The sequence below is a fragment of the Lipotes vexillifer genome, unplaced genomic scaffold, assembly GCF_000442215.2.
Source record: "Lipotes vexillifer unplaced genomic scaffold, Lipotes_vexillifer_v1.1 scaffold995, whole genome shotgun sequence".
NCBI lineage: Eukaryota > Metazoa > Chordata > Mammalia > Artiodactyla > Lipotidae > Lipotes > Lipotes vexillifer.
In genome coordinates, this window is record NW_006785389.1 from 1,600,907 (window position 1) to 1,626,894 (window position 25,988).

Below are 25,988 nucleotides of genomic sequence, written 5' to 3' on the forward strand. Positions count from 1 at the left end.
GCAGCATGTGGGATCTTCCTGGAACAGGGCTCGAATCCATGTCCCCTGCATTGGCACGTGGATTCTTAACCACTGAGCCACCAGGGAAGCCCTATTTTTAAATTTATTTTTGGCTGCACTGGGCCTTTGTTGCTGCATGTGGGCTTTCTCTAGTTACGGCAAGTGGGGGATACTCTATTGTTGTGGTATGCGGGCTTCTCATTGTGGTGGCTTCTCCTTTGGTGTAGCATGGCCTCTATGCGTGCCAGCTTCAGTAGTTGTGGTGCATGGACTTAATTGCTCCACAGCATGTGGGATCTTCCCGGACCAGGGTTCAAACCCCTATCCCCTGCATTGGTAGGTGGATTCTTAACCCCTATGCAATCCAGGGAAGTCCAGAAACCCACTTTAAATACAAACCTGCGGGAATTTCCTGGCAGTCCAGTGGTGAGGACTCGGCACTTTCACTGCTTTAGCCTGGGTTCAATCCCTGGTCAGGGAACTAGGACACTGCAAGCTGTGGTGCAGCCAAAAAAATAATAATAAATAAAAATAAAATCCACCAATCATGATCTCATCAACAGATGTGGGGGGGGGGATCTGAGAAAATCCAACAGCCATTCATGATCAAAATCTCCATTTCCTAGTAATCTAAAAATAGGTAAAAACTTCAACTTAATCTAAATAAAACTCTACAGCTATCATCATAATTATTTGAGAAAAACTAGAAACATTCCCAGTAAGATGAAGAAAGCAAGGATGTTCCCTCTTACAACTCACTTTCCACTTCACACTATAAGGCATAACTAATGCAATGAGAAGAAAAAGTTGTATTAAAGTTATACTGATCAGGAAGGAAGGAATAAAACTGCCTTCATTCACAGATGATATAACGAGCTATGTAAAAACCAAAATATAGAACAACAACAACAAAAATTCCTGAAACTAGGAAGCAATTATAGCAAAGTTTCAGCATATAAGGATAAGATACAAAAAGTCAATCACTTTCCTATACATCAGGAATAAACAAGTGAAATGTGAAATTAAAAACACAAGACCATGTACATTAATACCCCCACCCCCGAACAAATGGAAAGAGAAAGGAAGAAATACTTAGTTATAAATCTACCAAGACATGTACAAGATCTACATGAGGGAAACTATAAAACTGTGATGAAGAAATCAAAGAACTAAATAAATGGAAAGATATTTCACGTTCATAAATAGGAAGACCCACTACAGTCAAGATGTCAGTTCTTCCCAAATTCACCTATAGTTTCAATGCAATCCAAATCATAACCCCAGCAAGTAATTTTGCAGATATAAATAAATTGATCCTAAAGTTTATACACAGAGGCAAAAGTACTAGAATAGCCAATACCATACTGAAGAACGAAGGTTGCAGACTGACACTACTCAACTTCAAGACTTAGTATCTTAAAAAAAACAAAGAAAGAAAGAAAGAAAAAGTAAAATAAGACTTAGTATTTAAAGTAATCAAGCCTGGGAATTCCCTGGTGGTCCTTTGGTTAGGACTCCACGGTTTCACTGCTGAGGGCCAGGGGTTCAATCTCTGGTTGGGGAACTAAGATCCTACAAGAAGCCTAGCAGGCAAAAAAAAGAAGAAGAAGAAGAAGTAATCAAACCAGTGTGGTATTGTTGAAAGGATAGAGAAACTGATCAATGAACAGTATTGACAGCGCAGAAATAGAGCCACAGAAATATACTCATCAGACCATTGACACATGAGCAAGTGCAATACAATGGAGAAAAATGAAGTTTTTTGAATAAATAGTGCTGGAGCAACTGAACATCACATGCTAAGAAATGAATTCTAGACACAAACCTTACACCCTTCACAAAAAATTAACTCAAAATGGATAATGGGCCTAAAAGTTAAGCACAAAAAACCCTTAAAATTTAGTATGAAAACAACAACCCAAATACAAAATGAGCAAAACACCTTAACAGACACCTCGTTAAAAGAAGACATCCACATGAAAATTTAGCATATACAAAGATGCAAGGAAATAAAAATTAAAATCAAAAGCAGATACCAGGCCTTCCATGGTGGTGCAGTGGTTAAGAATCTGCCTGCCAATGCAGGGCACACAGGTTCGAGCCCTGGTCCAGGAAGATCTCACATGCCGGGGAGCAACTAAGCATCGGGGAGCAACCATGCGCCACAACTACTGAGCCTGCACCCTAGAGGTGCGAGCCACAACTACTGAGCTTGCATGCTGCAACTACTGAAGCCCGTGCACCTAGAGCCCGTACTCTGCAACAAGAGAAGCCACTGTAATGAGAAGCCTGCACACCGCAACAAAGGGTAGCCCACGCTTGCCACAACTAGAGAAAGCCCATGCGCAGTAACAAAGACACAGTGCAGCCAAAAATAAATAAAAATAAAATAAATAAATTATTTTAAAAGGGCAGATACCAATACATACCTATAAAAATGGCCAAAATCCAAACACTGACAACACCATATCCTGGCAAGGGTGTGAAGCAACAGGAATTTCATTCATTGCCGACTGGAATGCTTAATGGTACAGTCCACTATGAAAGGCAGTTTGGTACTTTCTTACTGAACTAAACATAATCTTATATCCTCCAGCAATTGTACTCTCTGGTATTTAGACAAAGGAGTTGAAAACGGACATCCACACAAAAACCTTCAAACAGATATTTACAGTAGCTTTATCCACAACTTTCAAAACTTGGAAGTAATCAAGAAGTCCTTCAGTAGATGAATGGATAAACATGATACATCCAGAGAACAGCAATATTATTTACAGCTAAACTGCAATGAGCTATCAAGTCATGAAAAAACATGCAGAAAACTTAAATGCGTATTACTGTGTGAAAGAAGCAAAGATGAAAGGGCTACATACTGTATGAGTCCAAGGATATGACATTCTCAAAAAGGGGAAACTAATGACAGAGTAAAAAAATAATCAGGGGATACAAAGGAGTATGGCGGAAGAAGGGATGAACAGGTGGGACATGGAGAAATTTTGGTTGAAAATTGAACACATTTTGTATGATACTATAATGGTGAATACATGTCATTATACATTTATCAAAGCCTACAGAATGTACAACACCACGAGTGAACCCTATCACAAATTTTAGATTTTGAGTGATAATGATGTGTTCGTGAAGGTTCATCAATTTTAACACTCAGATGGGGGATTTCTTGATTCAACACAATCCTTATCAAAAACAATGATGCCTTCAAGAAACAGAAGAACTCAGACTCAAAATCACATAGATTCTCAAAGGATTTGATACAGCCAAAGCAATTGTGAAAAACAAAAAGTTGAAGGATTCACAACACATGAATTCAAACTTTCTTATACAGCTACAGTAAGCAAAACAGCATAAAGTGCTACTGGCCTAATGACAGATATATACTCCAATGGAATAGAACAGAGACTAGAGTGTCTAAAAATCAGCCCTCAAATATATGATGTAATAATTACTAACAAGAGTATGGTTTCCACTGAATAAGGACAGCCTTTTCAACAAATGGTGCTGGGAAAACCAGATACCCACATGCACAACAATGATATTAGAACCTTACTTAACATCATACACAAAAATTCAAAGGCCTAAACGTAATATATATATCAAAGGCCTAAACTATAGGACTAAACAAAGGCCTCAAAATATATCAAAGGCCTAAACATAAGAGCTAACACTAAAAAATTCTAAGAAAAAACAAACAAGAAAATCTTCAAAATGATTTCTTGCCTTTGATAACAAAGGCGAAAGCAACAAAACGAAAACTACACAAACTGAACCTCATAAAAATGAACAATTTTTGTCTCATACCTTAATTTACACAATCTTATTTGTCAATTATAACTCAAGAAAGCTGGGGGGGAAAACGGAAAAAAATGAAAAACTTTTTAACATCAAAGGACACTATAAACACAGTAAGAAAGAAACCACAGATTGGGAGAAAACATTTCCAAAACACATATACAAAAAGGGATTAAGGGCTTCCCTGGTGGCACAGTGGTTAAGAATCTGCCTGCCAATGCAAGGGACATGTGTTTAAGCCCTGGTCCAGGAATATCCCACATGCCACAACTACTAAGCCTGCGCTCTTGAGCCCGTGAGCCACAACTACTGAAGCCCATGTGCCACAACTACTGAAGCCTGCGTGCCTAGAGCCTGTGCTCCACAACAGGAGAAGCCACCGCAATGAGAAGCCCTCACACCACAATGAAGAGGAGCCCCTGCTCACTGCAACTAGAGAAAGCCCGCACGCAGCAGCAGAAGACCCAACGCAGCCAATCAATCAATCAATCAATAAAATAAAAAAGAATATCTCAACCCCTAAACAAAACAAAAGGGATTAATATCTAGAATCTATGGATAAATCTGTAATTCAACAACAACCAAAAAACCAACCTGATTAATTAATAAGAAAGGACTTGAACAGATATTTTTCAAAGATATACAAATGGCCAATAAGCACACCAAAAGGGATGTAATTGAAATGGGAAAGATATACCATTTCACATCCATTAGGATGGCTATGATCAAAAGAACAGAAAATAACAGGGACTTCCCTGGTGGTCCAGTGGTTAAGACTGCACGCTGTCACTGCAGGGGGTGCAGGTTCGATCCCTGGTAATCACTTCTTGGGGAACCAAGATTCTGCATGCCCCTCAGTGAGGGCAAAACAAAACAAAACAAAACAAAACAAAAAACAGAAAATAACAGATTCTGGGACTTCCGGGTGACACAGTGGTTAAGACTCTGTGCTCCCAATGCACGGGGCTGGGGTTCGATCCCTGGTTAGAGAACTAGATCCCACATGCATGCTGCAACTAAGAGTTTGCATGCCACAACTAAGTAGCCTGTGTGGTGCAACTAAGGAGCCTACAAGAAGCAACTAAGGAGCCTGCAAACCACAACTAGGGAGCCCGCCTGTGACAACTAAGATCCGGCACAACAAAAATAAATTAATTAATAAATAACAAAGGAAGAAAGAAAAGAAAGAAAGGAAGAAAGAAAGAAAGAAAGAAAGAAAGAAAGAAAGAAAGAAAGAAAGAAAGAAAGGAAGGAAGGAAGGAAGGAAGGAAGGAAGGAAGGAAGGAAGAAAGAAAGAAGAAAAGAAAGAGAAAGAAAGAAAGAAAGAGAAAGAAAGAAAGAAAGAAAGAAAGAAAGAAAGAAAGAAAGAAAATAACAGATACTGGTGTGGATACAGTGAAACTGGAATCTTGAAAAAGTGTCTTGCAGCCACACTTCATGGTCTGTTGTAGTAGTGACCACATCAGTGACAATACTGTCACACAGTCACACAAAAAAATGTCAGGTACCAAAATGGAGCAAAACCTGGGTACCATTAATTTGGACAGTCACTTGGCCATAGAAAGGGCAAACAAGGAGGGATCTACCACCAGGCAGAGGGGAAGACTACTGACCCTAACAAGGCAACAGAAATAATAGCAAAAATAAACAATTGGGACCTAATCAAACTTATAAGCTCTGGCAGAGCAAAGGAAATCATAAGCCAAACAAAAAGATAAACTATTGCCAAATAATGTAACTGAAAAGGGCTTAATTTTCCAAAATATCTAAGCAGCCATACAACTCAGTAACAAAAAAACAAACAACCCAGAAGACCTAAATAGACATTTCTCCAAAGCAAAAACGCAGATGGGCAATAGGCACGTGAAAAGATGCTCATCATTGCTAACTATCAGAGAAATGCAAATCAAAACTATTCGGGCTTCCCTGGTGGCGCAGTGGTTGAGAGTCTGCCTGCCGATGCAGGGGACGTGGGTTTATGCCCCGGTCCGGGAAGATCCCACATGCCGGGGAGCAGCTGGGCCCGTGATCCATGGCCGCTGAGCCTGCGCGTCCGGAGCCTGTGCTCCGCAACGGGAGAGGCCACAACAATGAGAGGCCCCTGCCACCGCAGCCCCACCTGGGCTCTACCCTGGGACTGGGTTGCCTCTTCATCCATAAATGGAGTCTTTCCCTGGTCTTGACTGCCCCAGATCCAGCGACATGTTGGGGCATGGAGTTAGTGGAGCCAGAGCATTTCTTCTGCTCTGGCCAGGGTGTGTGGTGAACCTGCTCACTGGAAACCAGCAGCTACTGAAGTGGACCTCTCTTTGCCCGGTCCCGCGGCCAGGTGGGAGCATGCACACTCCTTCCAAACAGAGTCCAGGCTACTCCAAACTTTCTCTCTGTCCCACTGGTCCTCCAACAAGTAAGGAGGTTTGCTTCTACCATATAGAACCTAAGACTGGGTCACCCAGTCTGTGGCTCGATCAGGTCACTGCCCTGTCTGGGTGTCTGCCCATGTGATCTCCCTTCTCCTCTGAGTCACACATCTTTTGACCCCAGTACTTTTCTTCCCTTCCTGTCCAATTACATGTGTATGTTTCTTACAGCCTTCATTGTACAGGAGTCCTTCTGCCAGTTTCCAGGTAACTCTTGATTTCCTCTCAGCTATTCCTTAAGGAACAAAAGCAAACAAATGAGAAAAAAACCCTGTGTTCTTCAGAGGAAAAAAGGTCTCTTCCTTCTTTGAACAACAGGAACTGACAAACTCTGTCTAACCTACATTTTATTTTTAAATATTTATTTCGGCTGTGCCAGACCCTCATTGTGATATGCGCTATCTTTAGTTGCGGCATGCGGACTGCTCAGTTGTGGAATGTGAATGCTTAGTTGTGGCATGCATGGGGGATCTAATTCCCCAACAAGGGATTGAACCTGGGACCCCTGTCGCTTTGCCTAAGCTTTAGTCAGATTCCTTTGAGCTCTCTTCCCCACTGGTCCTTAGCCTTTCCCACATCCTTGCAGGAATGGCTTAGCTCAGTTTCAGAAAGAAAACTGCAAAGGTAGTTAGGTAATAATCTGACCATTGATACCTGACTCTCTGATCAAATCCTCAATTCCTATCTCTGATATCTGATGTCTCTGGTTTTTCTTCAGCAAGATTCTTATTAAGTCAATGTAGCAAGAACCCCCCCTCAAGCTTGACGTTTCCCATTAGTAATTTTCCCTCCACTGAACCCTTCAATAAGGGTTCCCTCCACTGAACCCCTTGTCTATAAATCCTCAGTTGTCTTTATTATATCTAAAGTTGAACTAAATTTTCTCCCGTATTGTAATAATCTTGATGCATATCCCAGTGGTACTGAATAAAGAATGTCTTACCATTTTAATAAATATCAGAATAATTTTTTCCTTACCACTGTTAAGTTCATTTCAGTTAAACCTGAACCTACTTCTATAGACACAGACAGAGGAAGGGAAGATCCTTATCCACCTCTCAAAAGAGGCACCTAGGGGGTCACCTGGGTACTCAGGGGCTTGCATGACACATGTACCCTCCCCTGTCCTCTAAATCAATGGAAGGAATTGCTAATACTGCCATTCCAGGACTAAGGAAATGGAGAACAAGGGCTGACAGGGAACTTCCTCAACGTCACAACCCCAGAGGGGGTCAGAGAGAATCCAAGTAGAAGTCTCTGGAATCTGCAGCTCCCGGTCCTTCTTATGGCTTGGTCCAAGGACAACAGATAGTGTCAGGGGTTTCTGAGGAGTCCCATTCCCTTAGCTTGGAAATGAGGGAGGGGACTGAGGGTGTGCTTTTTGTTTTGGGGGTGTGTTGGCCATGCCACGTGGCATGTGGACCCATAGTTTCCCAACCACGGATCAAACCTGTGCCTCCTGTAGTGGAAGCCTGGAGTCTTAACCAATGGACAACCAGAAGTCCCTGAGGGTGTTTAGATGTAGTAGGAAACAGAAAGGTCATGGAGGGCACTGGGAGTGGAGGAGTGTGAGGTGATAAGAGGGTAGGAGGATGCAGGTGCGTTAATCTCGCAGCAAATGGACCATGTCTAGGGAGAAAACAGGCAGAGGGTGGCTGTCCTCTACTCGTGATCTCCCAGCAAGAGACAGGGATCTGGAATTCAATGCCAGGTTGCCTGGTTCAGAGCATGGGGATTCTGGTCACTGCACTCTGTTTCCCTCCCTATCCAGCTTTGAGGACTCAAATAACACCTTGTCCATCCTGATACCCTCTGTCTCCCTCCCAAGAGCCCTGCTCACACCCCAGCCCCATGCAGATGAACACAACTATCTTTTGATTGGGAACCCACATCAACGGCTTTCCTGTGAATGACCCCATTTTTCTACCCAAACTGCCCACTGATCAGTCTATTATTAGTCTTCCAATTTGTGAAAGGAGGGGTCTGCACCTCAGAGAGGTTGAGGAGCTTCCACAAAGGCACACAGTTGCCAGGCCTCTGATGACAGTGCTTCCTCTACACTGCACAGGTGCACTGGCTTCTCTTCTACACCTCCCTGAATGGACTTCATCTGCTGTCTCACAACCATGAACTACCTACACCTTACGTCTGCATCGGCACCAGGGCCTCCAGCTCCACCTCCCCCAGTGTACATCTCCCTGCAAACACCTTCCCTTTTGTGAAGTTGTTCACAGGGACAGCAGCACCAACCCAGGAAACCACACAGGGTCTTCAGCGTTACCCCAGATGTGATACTAGCCTCCACCATATGCCATATGCAGTGATTTGTTTCCAAGGGTCTGTCCATTTTCTGCACAAACTCGCTTCAGGATGTGCCTGTGTCCAAACTGTCCTGGTCACTATTCTGAGTACTGTGAGGGACCCAAAATGACTAAGAATGTCCATTATGGCACTCTCCCTGTCCCCAAGGCTCTTCCTCCTAACCCCCTCACCCACTGCCCCACTGTCCCTTCTACCCCAACAGAAAAATATGAATCACCAAATGATTGCTAATAAGCAAGAAGGTGCCCACATCTCCTCGGGACTCACCGTTGACAAACTTTAGTCCAAATGCTAAAGGCTCAGTGCAGGCTGACACCTCCCATAAAGGCTGTAAAACCCCACCCCAAGTCCTTCGCTTGACAAAGCTGCTCACAGATGTGAATCTCCAGCTTCTAACAAGCTGTGACCCAGTCCCTGAACTGAACACCATCAGTGCATCATCAAACTTACGGTGATGTGGGAGAGGTTGTTTTCTCCAAGCCAGTCTTCACTCACCTCACCACGCGGATCCACGAGAACTGTGTGACTGTGTGTGGCTCACACATGAGAATTTTGAGCATCCCTATAACATACCTGTGCCACAATGTCCCTGGAGTGTTTGTGTGGCCACACCTGCCGTGCAGAGTCAGCACCTCCCATTTTATTTCCCCAACAGGGTCTCACTTCTGTCATACATCCTTTGTATAACGGTACATGATTTGTAGGTCCATGCTGAATCAATGGGTGTTAGCATTCAAAATCTAACACACAGTGTCCCTGGTTGTGCTGATATGGACTGACATTTTGAATACTTCCGTGTGTAATAAAGTTACTGTAGTTATGAAGGGCTCTTTTATTTTATATATATATATATATATGTATCTATATACATATATATATATATATATATATATATATTTGGCTGTGTTGGGTCTTAATTGCTGTGCGCAGGCTTTCTCTAGTTGCAATGAGCAGGGGCTACTCTTCGAAGTGGTGCGTGGGCTGTCATTGCAGTGGCTTCTCTTGTTGCAGAGCACGGGCTTCAGTAGTTGCCACACATGTGCCCTAAGGCATGCAGATTTCAGTAGTTGGGGTGCATAGGCTCACTTTCTCAGTGGCCTGTGGGATCTTCCCGGACCAGGGATCAAACCCATGTCCCCTGCATTGGCAGGTGGACTCAATCACTGCACCACCAAGGAAGTCCCTGGCAGGCGGATTCTTAACCACTGTGCCATGAGGGTAGTCCCAGGGTTCTCTTATTTTAGAAATGCATTCTAAGAAGTTATGTATTCAAAGACATGATACCTAGGATTATAAATTTTAAAAACTACAAAGTAAGTCTTGATACACAAATACAAAAAATGTACATAAACAAAATAAATGATATAAGATACAGGAAGGGTCCAATACAGTCATTCCATTTATATATACATTTGAAAATAGCTATTACAAAAGTAGAATATGCTCTTGCATCAGTCATTTTAATGTTGAGGATGAATTAACAATGGCAGGAGAAAACTGGTTGGAGGGATATACACAAGTATGTCAAAATGTACATTTTAACTAGGTAAAACTTAAGTCAACTATTCATCCAGTAAATGATTTTCAAAAGAAAGATGCAAAACCTATCACTTTATTATAATTCTACTATGGTTTATTAGCTACATTCTTAAAATTGCAGCTACTGTACCTGTAACGGTGGAAAAAGAATACAATAGCAGACTACTGGCAATGCTTCCCAAATGAATGTTCAGTGAAATTATGTTGGCAATTTGACCTTGATTATGGTTGGAATATTTACACATGGAAACCGGCAAACACTACAAACCAGAGATTAATTTATTGTGTAACTGAATGTCTGGACTTAACACTAAGGTAGTATATATTAATAATGCAGATTATTCCTAAACCTGTATAATGTATGTGGCCATTACATTATGCATAGTATAAAATTGAGAAAAAGTTGAGAACATATTCTTTCACTATTGCAAATTACAATGACATTCAGAAAAGAAATCACTCACGTTATCGATGAATGAGCGAAATCTAACAGATGTCTTTGCTGTTGACCAGCTCTTTTGTCAAAAAAAAAAAGAGAAAATAGCCATATCTCACAAAATAAAAGTAGGCAAAAGATAGAAATAGAAATTTAACCAGTCAGGACACACAGGTAAAAAACAGACACATGAAAAACAAAAATTCAATATCAACAATCCTAAGAAAGGGAATTCCCTGGTGGTCCAGTGGTGAGGACTCCAGGCTCCCATAGCAGGGGGCATGGGTTAGATTCCTGATCAGAAGAACTAAGATCACACATGCTGTGTGACACAATTAAAAAAAAAAAAGAAATCCTGAAGAAATGCAATTAAAATCATAATTTTTTATAGATGAATTTTAAAGTCTTCATAGGAGGGGTCAGCCTACATTCAATCTTAGCTTTTAAGGTAGGTTGATAAAGTGTGGGTCCCAAGGCGGGGAGGGCAAGTTCTTGCTAATTAATAATCATCATTTTGGTGAGTTAACACTTTTTCTGGAAGGATGGGAGGAACAGTGAGGCAATGGATCAAGGGCTTAGGAAGATGATGCTTGGAGACCAGATCACGTAGGGCCACACTGGACATTCTTAGTCCTTCTGTGTCCATCACACTGCCCAGAACAGTGAGTGGGTCAACCACATAACAGGGCAACAGGGACATCCTGAGGTGGGTATGTAAAGATGGACAGGACCTTGGAAACGAATCACTGCATATGACGATAGTGCCCTTGTCAAATCTGGGGTGACACCAATGACCCAGTCCGGAGTCCCTGGCTTAGTGCTGCTGTCCCTGTGGAGAACTTCCCAAGCAGGAGGGTATTTCCAGGAGATGTGCACTGGTGAAAATGAAGCTGGAGACCCTGGTAGTGATGCAGATGTCAGATGTGGGTAGTTCATGGTCAGGACACAGCAAGTGGAGGCTGTGCTCGGAGGGGCAGGAGAGAAGACAGTGGATGGATGCAGTGTGTAGAGGAACCACTCTCATCAAAGGCCTGGCATTAGTGAGCCCTTGTGGAAGTCCTTCAACATCTCTGAGCTGGACACCCCTTCTTTCACAAATGCCAATAATAATAATTGAATCACAGCACTGGATTGGTTGGGTAGATAAATGGAGTCAGTCACAGGAAAGTCATCAATATTGGTTCCCAGAGAAAAGATAATCTTGTCCATCAGCATGGGGCTGGGGTGTGAGCAGGGTTCCTGGTGTGGGGTTCGGGGCACAGAAGTGTCAGGATTGACAAGGTATTCTTTCAGTCCCCAAACCTGGGGGAGGGGGCAGGGGAGGAGTGAAGTGACCAGACTCCCGATATCCTGAACCAGGCAACCTGGCATTGAAGCCCAGATCATTGTCCATTTCTGGGAGATCACAAACAGATGACACATCATCTCTATGTCTCAGTTTCCTCTCTAGAAAGGGTCCATTAGCTGCACGAGTTCTTCTCACTCTCTTACCACCCGGAACTCCTTCAATGTCACTGCCGGCCATGTTTGTGATGTTCATAAGGCCCTTTCTTCAGTATGAACTCTGTGATGTTTAATCAAGTGGCACCTCTGGGTGAAAGATTTACCACATTCCTTGCACTGATAAGGTTTTTCTCCAGTGTGGATTTTCCTATGGATGCGGAGGAGCTGTCTTTGCTTAAAGGCTTTCCCACATTCAGTGCACCCATAAGGCCTTTCTCCAGTGTGAACTCTGTGATGATCATAGAGAGAGGATCGACTAGTAAATGACTGCCCACATTCACTGCACTCATAAGGCCTTTCTCCACTGTGAACTCTCTGATGACGAAGAAGGCTAGAGCTACCAGTAAAACATTTCCCACATTCACTGCACTTATAAGGCCTTTCTCCAGTGTGAATTCTCTGATGGTCACGAAGGCTCGACCTAGCAGTAAAAGATTTGCCACATTCACTGCATTCATAAGGCCTTTCTCCATTGTGAACCCTCTGATGATACCGGAGGCCACTCCTAGCAATGAAAGATTTCCCACATTCACTGCACTCATAAAGCCTTTCTGTAGTATGAACTCTCTGATGACACTTGAGGTTCAGCCTAGGACTTAAAGATTTCTCACACTTATTGCACTCATAAACATGTTCTCCAGTGTGAAATTTCTTATGAGCATTGAGGTGTGCCTTTTGGCTAAAGAATTTCCACATTCACTGCACTCGAAAGGCCTCACTCCACTGTGAGCTCTCCAATGATTACAAAGGTTCGACCTACTCGTAAACGATTTCCCACATTTATTGCACTCATAAGGCTTTTCTCCAGTGTGAACATTCATATGGGCACTGAGTTTTTCATTTCGGCTAAAGAATTTCCCACATTCACTGCACTCAAAAGGCCTTTCTCCAGTGTGAACTCGCAGATGATAATAGAGGCCAGAGCTAGTAGTAAGAGATTTCCCACATTCATTGCACTCGTAAGGCTTTTCTCCAGTGTGAACTCTCTGATGTGCAAAGAAATTCGATTTGCGGGCAAAAAATTTTCCACATTGGGTGCATTGATAAGGTTTTTCTCCAGTGTGAACTCTCTGATGTTCAATTAAGTTCCACTTTTGGATGAAAGATTTAGCACATTCCTTGCATTCATAAGGCTTTTCTCCACTGTGGATTTTCCTATGTGCTCTGAGGTACTTCCTTAGGCTAAAGGATTTCCCACATTCACTGCAGTCATAGCGTGTTCCTCCACAGTTAACTCTCTGATGTGTAAGGAAATGGGATTTGTGGCTAAAAAATTTTCCACAATGGCTGCATTCATAAGGCCTTTCTCCAGTGTGAACTTGCTCATGCTGAATAAGGTTAGTTCTTTGGGTGAAGGCTTTCCCACATTCTCTGAACTCACAAAACCCTTCAGTAGTGAGGACTCTCTCATCCTGAATAAGTATTTCTGTGTATCTGGAGGCTTTCTTGCCTTCTCCCCAGCTGTGATGACCTTTTCCACTGTGAAAAACAGCTTCACACTCCTTACTGTTGTTCAGTTTCTTCCTGGTATTAGTGGTCTGTGGCTGAAGTTCCATGTTGGCCACGTCGTTTTTCCCAATCTCCATGTAGGTAGAGAGATTCTCCATTACATGGATTGTGCAGCTTTTGAAAAATGCAGGTCTCCCCATATCACAGCTGAAAGGTTTCTCTCTAATGTGCTGCTTCTGGTGCTCTTGAAAGTTTGCAGTGAAATAGAACTGTTTCCCACATGCCCCACATCTGTATGCTTTCTGCTCCCTATTTGTTCCTTACTCTTCAGCCAAGTGCAAAATGTCTCTCAAAACAGGGATGCACATCTTACACGGCTGGGCCCTCTCAGGAGATGAACCTGTCCTGGGGGTCCTCATCTGTGACACTCCTTCTGCAGATACACTCTGTTCAGAAGGCGTCTCTTCATCCTCAACTGCAGGAAAAGAACCTGAAAACAAAGAAGCGATGATGAAGTTCATGTTGAGTTTATTGGGGGGAGTGAGGCCATCACAAGTCTACATTTAACAAGTGAAAGAACCAGTCCACAGGATTGTGTTCAGGAAATGAATTTGGGGTCAAATTGAGAAGCAGCTGTTCTCACCAAGTATAGGACACAAGGACTGGATGGGGCCCAAAGCCAAAGGCGTCTTGTACAATTCACTCCTTGTCAATGGCCTTTACCAGGACTGCATATCCTGGTGACCTCTGATAATGTATAGAAGTGTATGTCCATATATACACTAAAAAATGTAAAACAGATAGCTAGTAGTAAGCAGCCGCATAGCACAGGGAGATCAGCTCAGTGCTTTGTGACCACCTAGAGGAGTGGGATAGGGAAGGTGAGAGGGAGATGCAAGAGGGAGGGGATATGGGGATATATGTGTATATATAGCTGATTCACTTTGTCATACAGCAGCAACTAACACAACAATGTAAAGGAATTATACTCCAATAAAGATGTTGAAAAAAAAAAAAAAACGAAGTGTATGTCCAGGTCTCAGAAAATCTGACTGCAACAGGTCACTGGCATTCCAGAAATATTAAAGGATCCCTATGTTGAGGACACAAATAGTGTCAGTAGGTACTACGGGGAAAAGAGTGTGAAGACCACATGAGATAAGTGGTTTAGAGAGGTGGTAGGTAATGAATCCGAGGGTGAAGTCAGAATAAAAATGGGAAGCAGTAGAAATAACAAGTTGGCAGAATTTCACGAATGGAGAGAGATGAGAGAAGTGATTTGTAGCCACTGAAATGGCACTAAAACACTAGTCAAGAGGAAGTCATACTTCCTGATATGACTTAAACACAGACCTAATATCAAGGCCTCTCCCAGTTGTCATTCAAACACAGACCTAATATCAAGGCCTTTCCCAGTTTTCATTCTTTTTTTTTTTTGCGGTATGCAGGCCTCTCACTGTTGTGGCCTCTCTTGTTGCAGAGCACAGGCTCCGAACACGCAGGCTCAGTGGCCCTGGCTCAGGGGCCCAGGCGCTCCACGGCATGTGGGATCTTCCCGGACTGGGGCACAAACCCGTGTACCCTGCATCGGCAGGCGGACCCTCAACCAATATGTCACCAGGGAAGCCCTGTCATTCATCTTAATCAGGCCACCTCTGAGGCTTTTTGCTGAGACCAGTGTCATGTCCATCCCATGAAGCCCAAAGGACTCTCCATCCCGATTTGACCAACTACACGGGACACAAATGATACAAGTCCTAACACAGTCAGGATGGCTGAATAACCAATACTGGCCGAGAGGAACTCAGTACACAATACACAATATATAAATATTACATTTTATGTCTGGTGCAGGGACTTTCCTGGTGGCCCAGTGGTTAAGACTCTTTGTTTCTAATGCAAGGGGCACAGATTTAATTCTTGGTCAGGCTGCCATGCAGTGGGGCCAAAAAAAAGAACATCCAGTGGAGCCAGAGGAAAGGATGTACAATGGATGGAGTACAAAATGTTAGGAATGTATCTCCCCACCTAAACAACTATTGTACTGGCAGAATCTAATTGATCTAACTCTTTTGCAACCATGGCATCTACTGAAGATCTGCAGTGTCCCACAAAACAGTTTGAAAAGACAAAGCTTCAGAATCAAAGTCAGATATCACAGGGATGTTTGAACAATCACATTGGGAATATAAAATAATTATGACTAATATGCTAATTAATGTCTACTAATGGATAAAGCAGCCAGCATACAATACCAGAAGGGAAATGTAAGCTGAGAGATGAAAATTTTAACAAACGACCAAAAAGAAATGCTAAAGATCAAGTACACCATAACAGAAATGAAGAATGACTATGATGGGCTTATTCGTACCCTGGACACAGCTGAGGAGAGAATATTTGAGCTTCTTTTTCTGTTAGGAGAAACTTCCAAAACTGAAAAATGAACTGAAAAAATACAAAAATTAAAATAAAAAATAAACACCCGAATATACAACATCCGTGGGACAAACACAAAATGTTTAACACACACATATGGAAACATCTCAAACAGAAAGAAAAAAAGAAATGGAATAAATACATGAAGCAATAATGATGGAGAATTTCTAACAAAATGATGTCAGACACCAACCAACAGATCCAGAAAGCTCAGTGAACATGAGGCAGATTTAATGCCAAAAACACTACATCTTAGGCTTATCACATTCAAATGCAGAAAAAAAAAAATACTAAAAGAGGCTAAAGGAATCAACACCTTTCCCAAGAGAAGCCAAAAAAAAAAAAAAAAAAAACCCAATTACATTTCAATTCTCCTCAGAATTCAGGGAAATAAGAACTGAATGGAGTAAAATATTTAAAGTGGGAAGGGGGAGGGGACATCACCAACCTAGAATTTGGTAACCAGCAACATAAATCTTCAACACTGATGATGAAATAAACACGTTCTTAGACACAGAAAAATTGTGGAACTATATTAAAAGGAGTTCTTCAGAGAGAAAAAATGACATAGATCACAAATTTGGGTTTCATAGAGAAAGGAAGACCATAAGAGAATAAAAAACTTTCATTGACATAAAACTGACATGGTACATTGTATTTCTTTAAGTTGTACAACATGATTTATGTGTACACTGCTAGGAGTACCACAATAAGTTTAGTTAACATACATAATTACATTTTTTTTCTTCTGATGAGAACTTCTAAGATCTACCCTTTGGAAACTTCTAAATATACAATACAGTTTTGTTAACTAGAGTCACTATGCTGTGCACTACATCCCCAGGACTTACTCGTCTTATAACTAGAAGTCTGTAACTTCTAACACCCCTCACTCACTTCATCTAACCACCTTGCCCTGCTCTAGCAATCACTAATCCTTTCTCTGTATCTGAGTTTGGTGTTGTTGTTGTTGTTTGAAAGATTCAACATGTAAGTATACTCATGTAGTACAGGTAAACCTGGAACAACATGGGTTAAAACTACTTGGGTCCACTTGTACAGAGATATTTTTCAACAAATACACACAGGATCACATGATCTGTAGCTAGATGAATCCACAAATGGGAAAACTTCAGAATCAGAGGGCTGACTATGGGACTTCAGCATCCAGATTTCAGTATATGCAGGGGCTCCTGGAACCAATCCTCCATGGAAACAGTGGGACAAGTGGATTTGTTTTTCTCTCTCTGACTTATTTCACTTAGCATAATGTCCTCAAGGTCTATCCATGTTGAGGCAAATGGCAAGATTTCTATCTTTCTTTATGGTTGTATATTATTGAATAATATGCCACATGTTTGTTAGATCCACTCATCCATCAATGTACACTTAGGTTGTTTCCATCTCTTGAATATTGTAAATAATGCTGAAATAAACCTGAGGTACAGATATCTTTTTGAGATGATGATTTCACTCCCTGTGGATAAATACACAGAGGTGGAATTGCTGGACCATATGGAAGTTCCTTTTTTAATTTTGTAAGGATTCTCCATAGTTTTCCATAGTAGTTGTAAAAATGTACACTCCCACCAACAGTGCACAAGGGGTCCTTTTCTCCACAACTTCACCAACACTTATTTCTTGGCTTTTTCACAACAGACATTGTAACATGTGTGAGGTGGTATGTCACAGTGGTTTTTTTTTCCTAACTTTTAATTTATTTTTGGCTGCATTGTGTCCTCATTGCTGCATGTGGGCTTTCTCTAATTGCAGTGAGTGGGGGCTAGGCTTTTGTTGTGGTGCAAAGGCTACTCATTGTGGTGGATTCTCTTGTGGCGGAGCACAGGCTCTATGCACACAGACTTCGGTAGTTGCAGCATGCAGGCTCGAAAATTTTAGCACACAGGCCCTAGAGTACATAGGCTTCAGCAGTTCTGTCACATGGGCTCAGTAGATGTGGTGCAGGATCTAGGGCACACAGGCTTCAGTAGTTGTGGCACTCAGACTCAGAAGTTGTGGCTCATGGGCTCTAGAGCGCAGGCTCAGTAGTGTGACACAGGGCCTTAGCTGCTCTGCAGCACATGGGACCTTCCTGGATCAGGGATCTAACCCACGTCCCCTGCAGTGGCAGGTGGATTTTTTTTTTTAAATAAATTTATTTCTTTATTTATTTTTGGCTGTGTTGGGTGTTCGTTGCTGCATGCGGGCTTTCTCTAGTTGGCACAAGCAGGGGCTCCACAGCATGTGGGATCTTCCCAGACCAGGGCTTGAACTCGTGTCTCTGCATTGGCAGGTGGATTCTCAACCACTGCGCCAGCAGGGAAATCCTCATTGTGGTTTTGATTTGCATTTCCCAAACATTAGTGATATTGAGCATCTTTTCATGTAGCCGTTGCCCATATGCATGTCTTCTAAGGAACAATAGTAACTGTATACTCCATTATGCATTTTTTAATTAATGAATTTATTTATTTTTGGCTGCATTGTGTCTTCATTGTTGCATGTGGGCTTTCTCCAGTTGTGGCGAGCGGGAGCTACTCTTTGTTGCGGTGTACAGGCTACTCATTGCAGTGGCCTCTCCTGTTGCAGAGCACAGGCTGTAGGTGCACAGGCTTCAGTAGTTGTGGCATGCAGGCTCAGTAGTTGTGGCTCATGGGCTCCAGAGCACAGGCCCAGCAGCTGTAGCACATAGGCTATCTGCTCTGCAGCATGTGGGATCCTCCCAGACCAGGGCTTGAACCTGTGCCCCCTACATTGGCAGGCGGACTCACAACCACTGCACAACCAGGGAAGCCCCATTATGCATTTTTAAACACACCCATTTATGTATGCTTATGTAAAATTAAAACAAATGAGAACAATAATACAATGCAGGATAGCAATTAGGATTTTTTTAAATTATAAGGTATTCAAACTACCAAGGCAGCCATACAGTGTTATATGAAAGTGGACTTCAATCAGATGTAAAAACAGAGTGCAAACTCTAGCACAACTACATTAAAAAAATGAAAAGAAACGAGTATATCTGATATGCTAACAAGGAGAGAAAATGTAATCATACAAGATGCTCGATCTAAACAATAAAAACATGAGTGGAAGACTAACATAGGAACAAAGAATATGGTCAATGGTAGAAAATGGTAACAAATACATTAAATATTTATCCACCTATATCAATATATTAAACACTGATAGTCTCAATGCACCAATGAAAAGAGAGATTATCAGAGTGAATCCATAAGCAGGAGACAGCTATATGTTCTCTCAAAATAATCCACTTTATTTATTTATTTTACATCTTCACTAGAATGTAATTGCTTTACAATGTTTTGTTAGTTTCTGCTGTATAACAAAGTGAATCAGCTATCTGTATACGTATATCCCCATATTCCCTCCCTCTTGAGCTTCCCTCCCACTCTACCTATCCCACCCCTCTAGGTCGTCACAAACCATTGAGCTGATCTCCCTGTGCTATGCAGCTGCTTCCAACTAACTATTTATTTTACATTTGGTAGTGTATATATGTCAATGCTACTCTCTCACTTTGTCCCAGCTTATCCTTCCCCCTCCCTGTGTCCTCAAGTCCATTCTCTACATCTGTATCTTTATTCCTGTCATGCCCCTAGGTTCATGAGTACCATTCTTATAAGATTCCATGTGTATGCATTAGCATATGGTATTTGTTTTTCGCTTTCTGACTTACTTCACTCTGTATAACAGACTCTAGGTCCATCCACCTTACTACAAATAACTCAATTTCGTTCCTTTTTATGACTGAGTAATATGCCATTGTATATATGTACCACATCTTCTTTATCCATTCAACTGTCAATGGTCATTTAGGTTGCTTCCATGTCCTGGCTATTGTAAATAGTGCTGCAATGAACACTGGGGTACATGTAGTTTTTTGAATTCTGGTTTTCTCAGGGTATATGCCCAGTAGTGGGATTGCTGGGTCATATGGTAGTTATATTTTTAGTTTTTCAAGGAACCTCCATACTGTTCTCCATAGTGGCTGTATCAACTTACTGCATGTGCACTTTCTCTAGTTCCAGTGAACAGGGGTTACTCTTCACTGCAGTGCGCAGGCTTCTCATTGTGGTGGCTTCTCTTGTAGAATACGGGATCTGGGCATGCAGACTTCCATAGTAGCAGCACACAGGCTCAGTAGTTGTGGCTCACAGGCTTAACTGCTCTGTGGCACGTGGGATCTTCCTGGACCAGGGATCGAGCCCATGTCCCCTGCATTGGTAAGTGGATTCTTAACCAATGTGCCACGAGTGAAGTCCAGAAACCCACTTTAAATACAAATATGTGAGAATTCCCTGGCAGTCCTGTGGTTAGGACTTGGTGCTTTCACTGCTTTAGCCCAGGTTCAATCCCTGGCCAGAGAACTAAGACACTGCAAGCTGTGGCACAGCCAAAAGAAAAAAGAAAAAAAAAATCCACCAATACATGATCTCATCGATAGATTCGGAAAACTGGATCTGGCAAAATCTAACACCTATTCATGATCAAAATCTCCATCTCCTAGTAAACTAAAAATAGAAAAAGAACTTCAACTTGACAATTGAAATAAACCCTATACTCTCATCTTTACCAGATGAAAAACTAGAGAAAAACTAGAAACTTTCCCAATAAGATGAAGAAGGCAAGGCTGTTCCCTCTGGCAACTCCCTTTCAACTTTATACTATAAGTCATAATTAATGGACTGATAAGAGAAAGTTACATAAAAGTTATACTGATTGGGAAGGAAGGAATCAAACTGCCTTAATTCTCAGATGATATAACCAGCTATGTAAAAACCAAAATATACACACACAAAAAAACCCCAAAACAAATCCTGGAACTTGGAAGCAATTATAGCCAAGTTTCAGGACACAAGGATATTACACAAAAGTCAATCACTTTCCAATACATCAAGAATAAACAAGTGAAATTTGAAATTAAAAACAAAAGACCATGTACATTAACACCCCCCCTAAACAAGTAGAGAGAGAAAGGAAGAAACAATTATAAATCTACCAAGACATATACAAGATTTACATGAAGGGGGACTTCCCTGGTGGCGCAGTGGTTAAGAATCTGTCTGCCAATGCAGGGGACGTGGGTTTGATTGCTGGTCCATTAAGATCCCACATGCTGTGGAGCAACTAAGCCCATAAGTCACAACTACTGAGCCTGTGTTCCAGAGCCTGTGAGCCACAACTACTGAGCCCACGTGCCACAACTACTGAAGCCCATGTGCCTAGAGCCCATGCTCCACAACAAGAGAAGCCACCACAATGAGAAGCCTGCGCACCACAATGAAGAAAAGCCCCTGCTCGCCGCAACGAGAGAAAGCCTGCGTGCAGCAATAAAGACCCAACGCAGCCAAAAATAAATAAATATAAAAAGAAAAAAATCTACATAAGGGAAACTCTAAAACTCTGATGAAGAAATCAAAGAACTACATAAACGGAACTAAATAAATGGAAAGATATTTCACGTTCATAAATATGAAGACCCACTACTGTCAAGAAGTCAGTTCTTCCTAATTTCACCTAGACTGCACCTAGATTCAATGCAATCCAAATCAAAATCCCAGCAAATTATTTTGTGGACATAAGTAAATTGATCCTAAAGTTTATACAGAGAGGCAAAAGTCCCAGAATAACCAAAACCATACTGAAGAACAAAGGTTGCAGACTGACACTACTAAACTTCAAGACTTAGTATGTTAAAAAGAAAAAGAAAGAAAAAAAGAAAAAGGAAAAGAAAAACAAGATTTAGAATCTAAGGTAATCAAGCCTGGGAATTCCCTGGCATCCTTGGTTAGGACTCTGACCACTCACTGCTGAGGGCCCAGGGTTCAATCCCTGGTTGGGGAACTAAGAACTTATAAGCTGCGTGGCATGGCAAAAAAAAATGTAATCAAGCCAGTGCAGTATTGTGGAAAGGACAGAGAAATAGATCAATGAACAGTATTGAGAGCGCAAAAACAGATCCACAGAAATACACTCATCTGACTTTTGACAGATGACAAGTGCCATACAATGGAGAAAAATAAAGTCTTTAGAATAAATAGTACTGGAACAACCGAACATCACATGCCAAGACATGAATTCTAGACACAAACCTTACACCCTTCACAAAAAATTAACTCAAAATGGATAATGGGCCTAAAAGTTAAGTACAAAAAACCCTTAAAATTCAGTACGAAAAAAACAACCCAAATAAAAAATGAGGAAAACACCTTAACAGACACTTTATTAAAAGAAGATATACACATAACAATTTAGCATATACAAAGATGCACGGAAATGCAAATTAAACTCAAAAGCAGATACCAATACATACCTATAAAAATGGCCAAAATCCAAACACAGACAACACCAAATGCTGGTAAGGGTGTGGAGCAACAGGAATTTCATTCATTGCCGATTGGAATGCTTAGTGGTAGAGTCCACTTTGAAAGGCAGTTTGGTAGTTTCTTACTAAACTGAACATAATCTTATATCCTCCAGCAATTGTACTCTGCGGTATTTATACAAAGGAGTTGAAAAGGGACATATACACAAAAACCTTCAAACAGATATTACAGTAGCTTTATTCATAACTTTCAAAACTTGGAAGTAATCAAGAAATCCTTCCATGATGAATGGATAAACATGATACATCCAGAGAACAGCAACATTATTTACAACTAAACTGCAATGAGCTATCAAGTCATGAAAAGACATGCAGAAAACTTAAAATGCATGTTACTATGTGAAATAAGCCAAGATGAAAAGGCTACATACTGTATGAGTCCAAGGATATGACATTCTCAAAAAGGGAAAACTAATGAGACAGTAAAAAAGTAATCAGGGGATACCAAGGAGTATGGGGGAAGAAGGGATGAACAGGTGGGGCAAGGAGAATTTTTAGTTGAAAATTGAACACATTCTGTATGATACTATAATGGTGAATACGTGTCATTATACATTTATCTAAGCCCACAGAATGTACACCACCACGAGTGAACCCTATTGCAAATTTTAGATTTTGAGTGATAATGATTGTTCGTGTAGGTTCATCAGTTTTAACACTCAGATGGGGGATTTTTGATTCAATGCAATCCCTATCAAAAACAATGACATCTTCAAGAAATAGAAAAATTGAAAAAAAAAATATTCAGACTCAAATTCACATAGACTCTCAAGGGATTCAATACAGCCAAAGCAATTGTGAAAAACAACAAAGTTGAAGGATTCACAACACATGAATTCAAACTTTCTTACAAAGCTACAGTAAGCAAAACAGCATAAGGTGCTACTGGCATAAAGACAGATATATACTCCAGTGGAATAGAACAGAGACTAGAGTGTCTAAAAATCAGCCCTCAAATGTATGATGCAATAATTACTAACAAGAGGATGATTTTCATTGAATAAGGACAGCCTTTTCAACAAATGGCACAGAGAAAACCAGATACCCACATGCACAACAATGAAATTAGAACCTTACCTAACACCATACACAAAAATTCACTCAAAATATATCAAAGGCCTAAACGTAAGAGCTAACACGTAAGAGCCTTGTTTACAGGGAGAGTTAGAAAAAACAAGTAAAGCTTCAAAACGTTGGATTCAGCCATGATTTCTTGCCTTTGACAACAAAGGCAAAAGCAACAGAACAAAAAATAAACAAATTGGACCTCATAAAAATGAACAATTTTGGTTGCATACCTTTAATTTACACAAACTTATGTGTCATTATAGCCTAAGAAAGCTGGGGGAAGAAAGGAAAAAAATGAAAAACTTTTTAACATCAAAGGACACTATAAACACAGTAAGAAAGAAACCACAGATTGGGAGAAAACATTTCCAAAACACGTATATAAAAAGGGATTCATATTCAGAATCTATGAATAAATCTGTAATTCAACAACAGCCAAAAAACCAACTTGATTAACAAATAAAAAAGGACTTGAACAGATATTTTTCTAAAGCTGTACAAATAGTCAATAAGCACACCGAAAGGGATGTAATTGAAATGGGAAAAATATACCATTTCACCCCCATTAGCATGGCTATGATCTAAAGAACAGAAAATAACAGGGACCTCCCTGGCAGTCCAGTGGTTAAGACTGCATGCTGTCACTGAAGGGGGCGCAGGTTCGATCCCTGGTCATCACTTCTTGGAGAACTAAGATCCTGCAAGCCCCCCAGCAAGGCCAAAACAAAACAAAACAAGAGAACATAAAATAACAGATGCTGGAACATCCGGGGTGGAACAGTGGTTAAGACTCTGCGCTTCTAACACAGGGGGTCAGGGTTTGATTCCTGGTCAGGGAACTAGATCCCACATGCATGCCACAACTAACAGTTCACATGTCACAACTAAGGAGTCTGCAAGCCACATCTAAGGAACAAGTGAGCCAGAACTAAGGAACCCGCCTGCCACAACTAAGACTTGGCGAAACTGAAATAAATAAATAAATGTTAAAAAAAATAAAAAGAAACAAAAAACCAGATGCTGGCGTGGATATAGAGAAAATGGAATCTTGAAAAAAGGTCTTGCAAAAACACCTTATGGTCTGTTTTAGTAGTGACCATGTCAGTGACAACACTGTCACGCAGTCATGTCAGCATGAAAATATGTCAGGTACAAGAATGGAGCAAAGTTTGGGTACCATTCATTTGGACAGTCACCTGGCCAAAGACAGGGCAAACAAGGAGGGATCAATCAGGTGGATGGCAAGACTACTGACCATGACAGTCTCCCAAGGCAACAGAAATAAAAGCAAAAATAAACAAATGGGACCTCATCAAACTTATAAGCTTTGGCACGGCAAAGGAAACCATAAAGAAAACAAAAAGATATCCTATTTCCAAATAATGTGACTGACAAAGGCTTAATTTCCAAAATATATAAACAGCTATACAACTCAATAACAAAAAACAACCTAGAAGACCTAAATAAACATCTCTCTAAAGCAAAAACACAAATGGGCAATAGACACATGAAAAGATGCTCATCATCGCTAATTATCAGAAAAATACAAATCAAAACTATTCAATACAATGAGGTACAACCTCACACCAGTCAGAATGGCCATCATTAAAAAGCCTACAAATAACAAGTGTAGGAAAGGGTGTGGAGAAAAAGGAAACCTCTTACACTGCTGCTAGGACTGTAAATTGGTACAGCCACTATGGAGAATAGTATGGAGGTTCCTCAAAAAACGAAAGATAGAGTTACTATATATTCCAGCAATCCCATTCCTCACCATATATCCAGAGAAAAACATGGTTTGAAAGGATACATGCACCCCAATGTTCAATGCAGCACTGTTTCCAATAGCCAAGACATGGAAGCAAACTAAATGTTCATCGACAGTTGAATGGATAAAGAAGATGTGGGGCTTATATACCATGGAATATTACTCAGCCATTAAAACGAATGAAATAATGCCATTCACAGCAACATGGATGGACATACAGATTGTCATACTGAGAGACATTAAGTCACAAAGAGAAAGATATGCAGAATCTAAAAAAATAGTTGATACATATAAACTTATTTAGAAAACAGAAACAGACTCACGGACATAGAGAATGAACTTGTGGTTGCCAGGGGGGAAGGGGGGAAGGGAGGGGATGGATAGTTAGGGAGTTTGGAATTGACATGTACACACTGCTGTATTTTAAATGGATAACTAGGGTTAGGATACAGGAGAAATTAAAACAAAATTGTAAATCAACAATACTTCAATAAAACTAAAAACAGGGGCCTTCCCTGGTGGCGCAGTGGTTGGGAGTCCGCCTGCCGATGCGGGGGACGCGGGTTCGTGCCCCAGTCCGGGAGGATCCCACGTGCCGCGGAGCGGCTGGGCCCCGTGAGCCATGGCCGCTGAGCCTGTGCGTCCGGAGCCTGTGCTCCGCAACAGGAGAGGCCACAGCAGTGAGAGGCCCGCGTACCGCAAAATAAATAATTGAAAATAAATAAACAAATAAATAAATGATAGGCTTGGGGTATTTAAAAAAAAAAAAAAAAAAAAAAAAAAAAAAAAAAATTAAAAAAAAAAAAACCCACACCCTAAACTCTTCGG

At 41.2% G+C, this 25,988-nt stretch overlaps 1 protein-coding gene across 1 annotated transcript in view; it reads right to left on the reverse strand.

Moving 5' to 3' along the window:
* The window catches only part of LOC103074883 (zinc finger protein 211-like), a 32,131-nt gene that overhangs the window by 4,501 nt on the left and 1,642 nt on the right, over window positions 1-25,988 (reverse strand). The window contains 2 exon segments of the mRNA XM_082931094.1: window positions 12,239-12,532; window positions 12,784-13,966. Coding sequence (XP_082787220.1) covers window positions 12,239-12,532; window positions 12,784-13,966 — 1,477 coding nt within the window.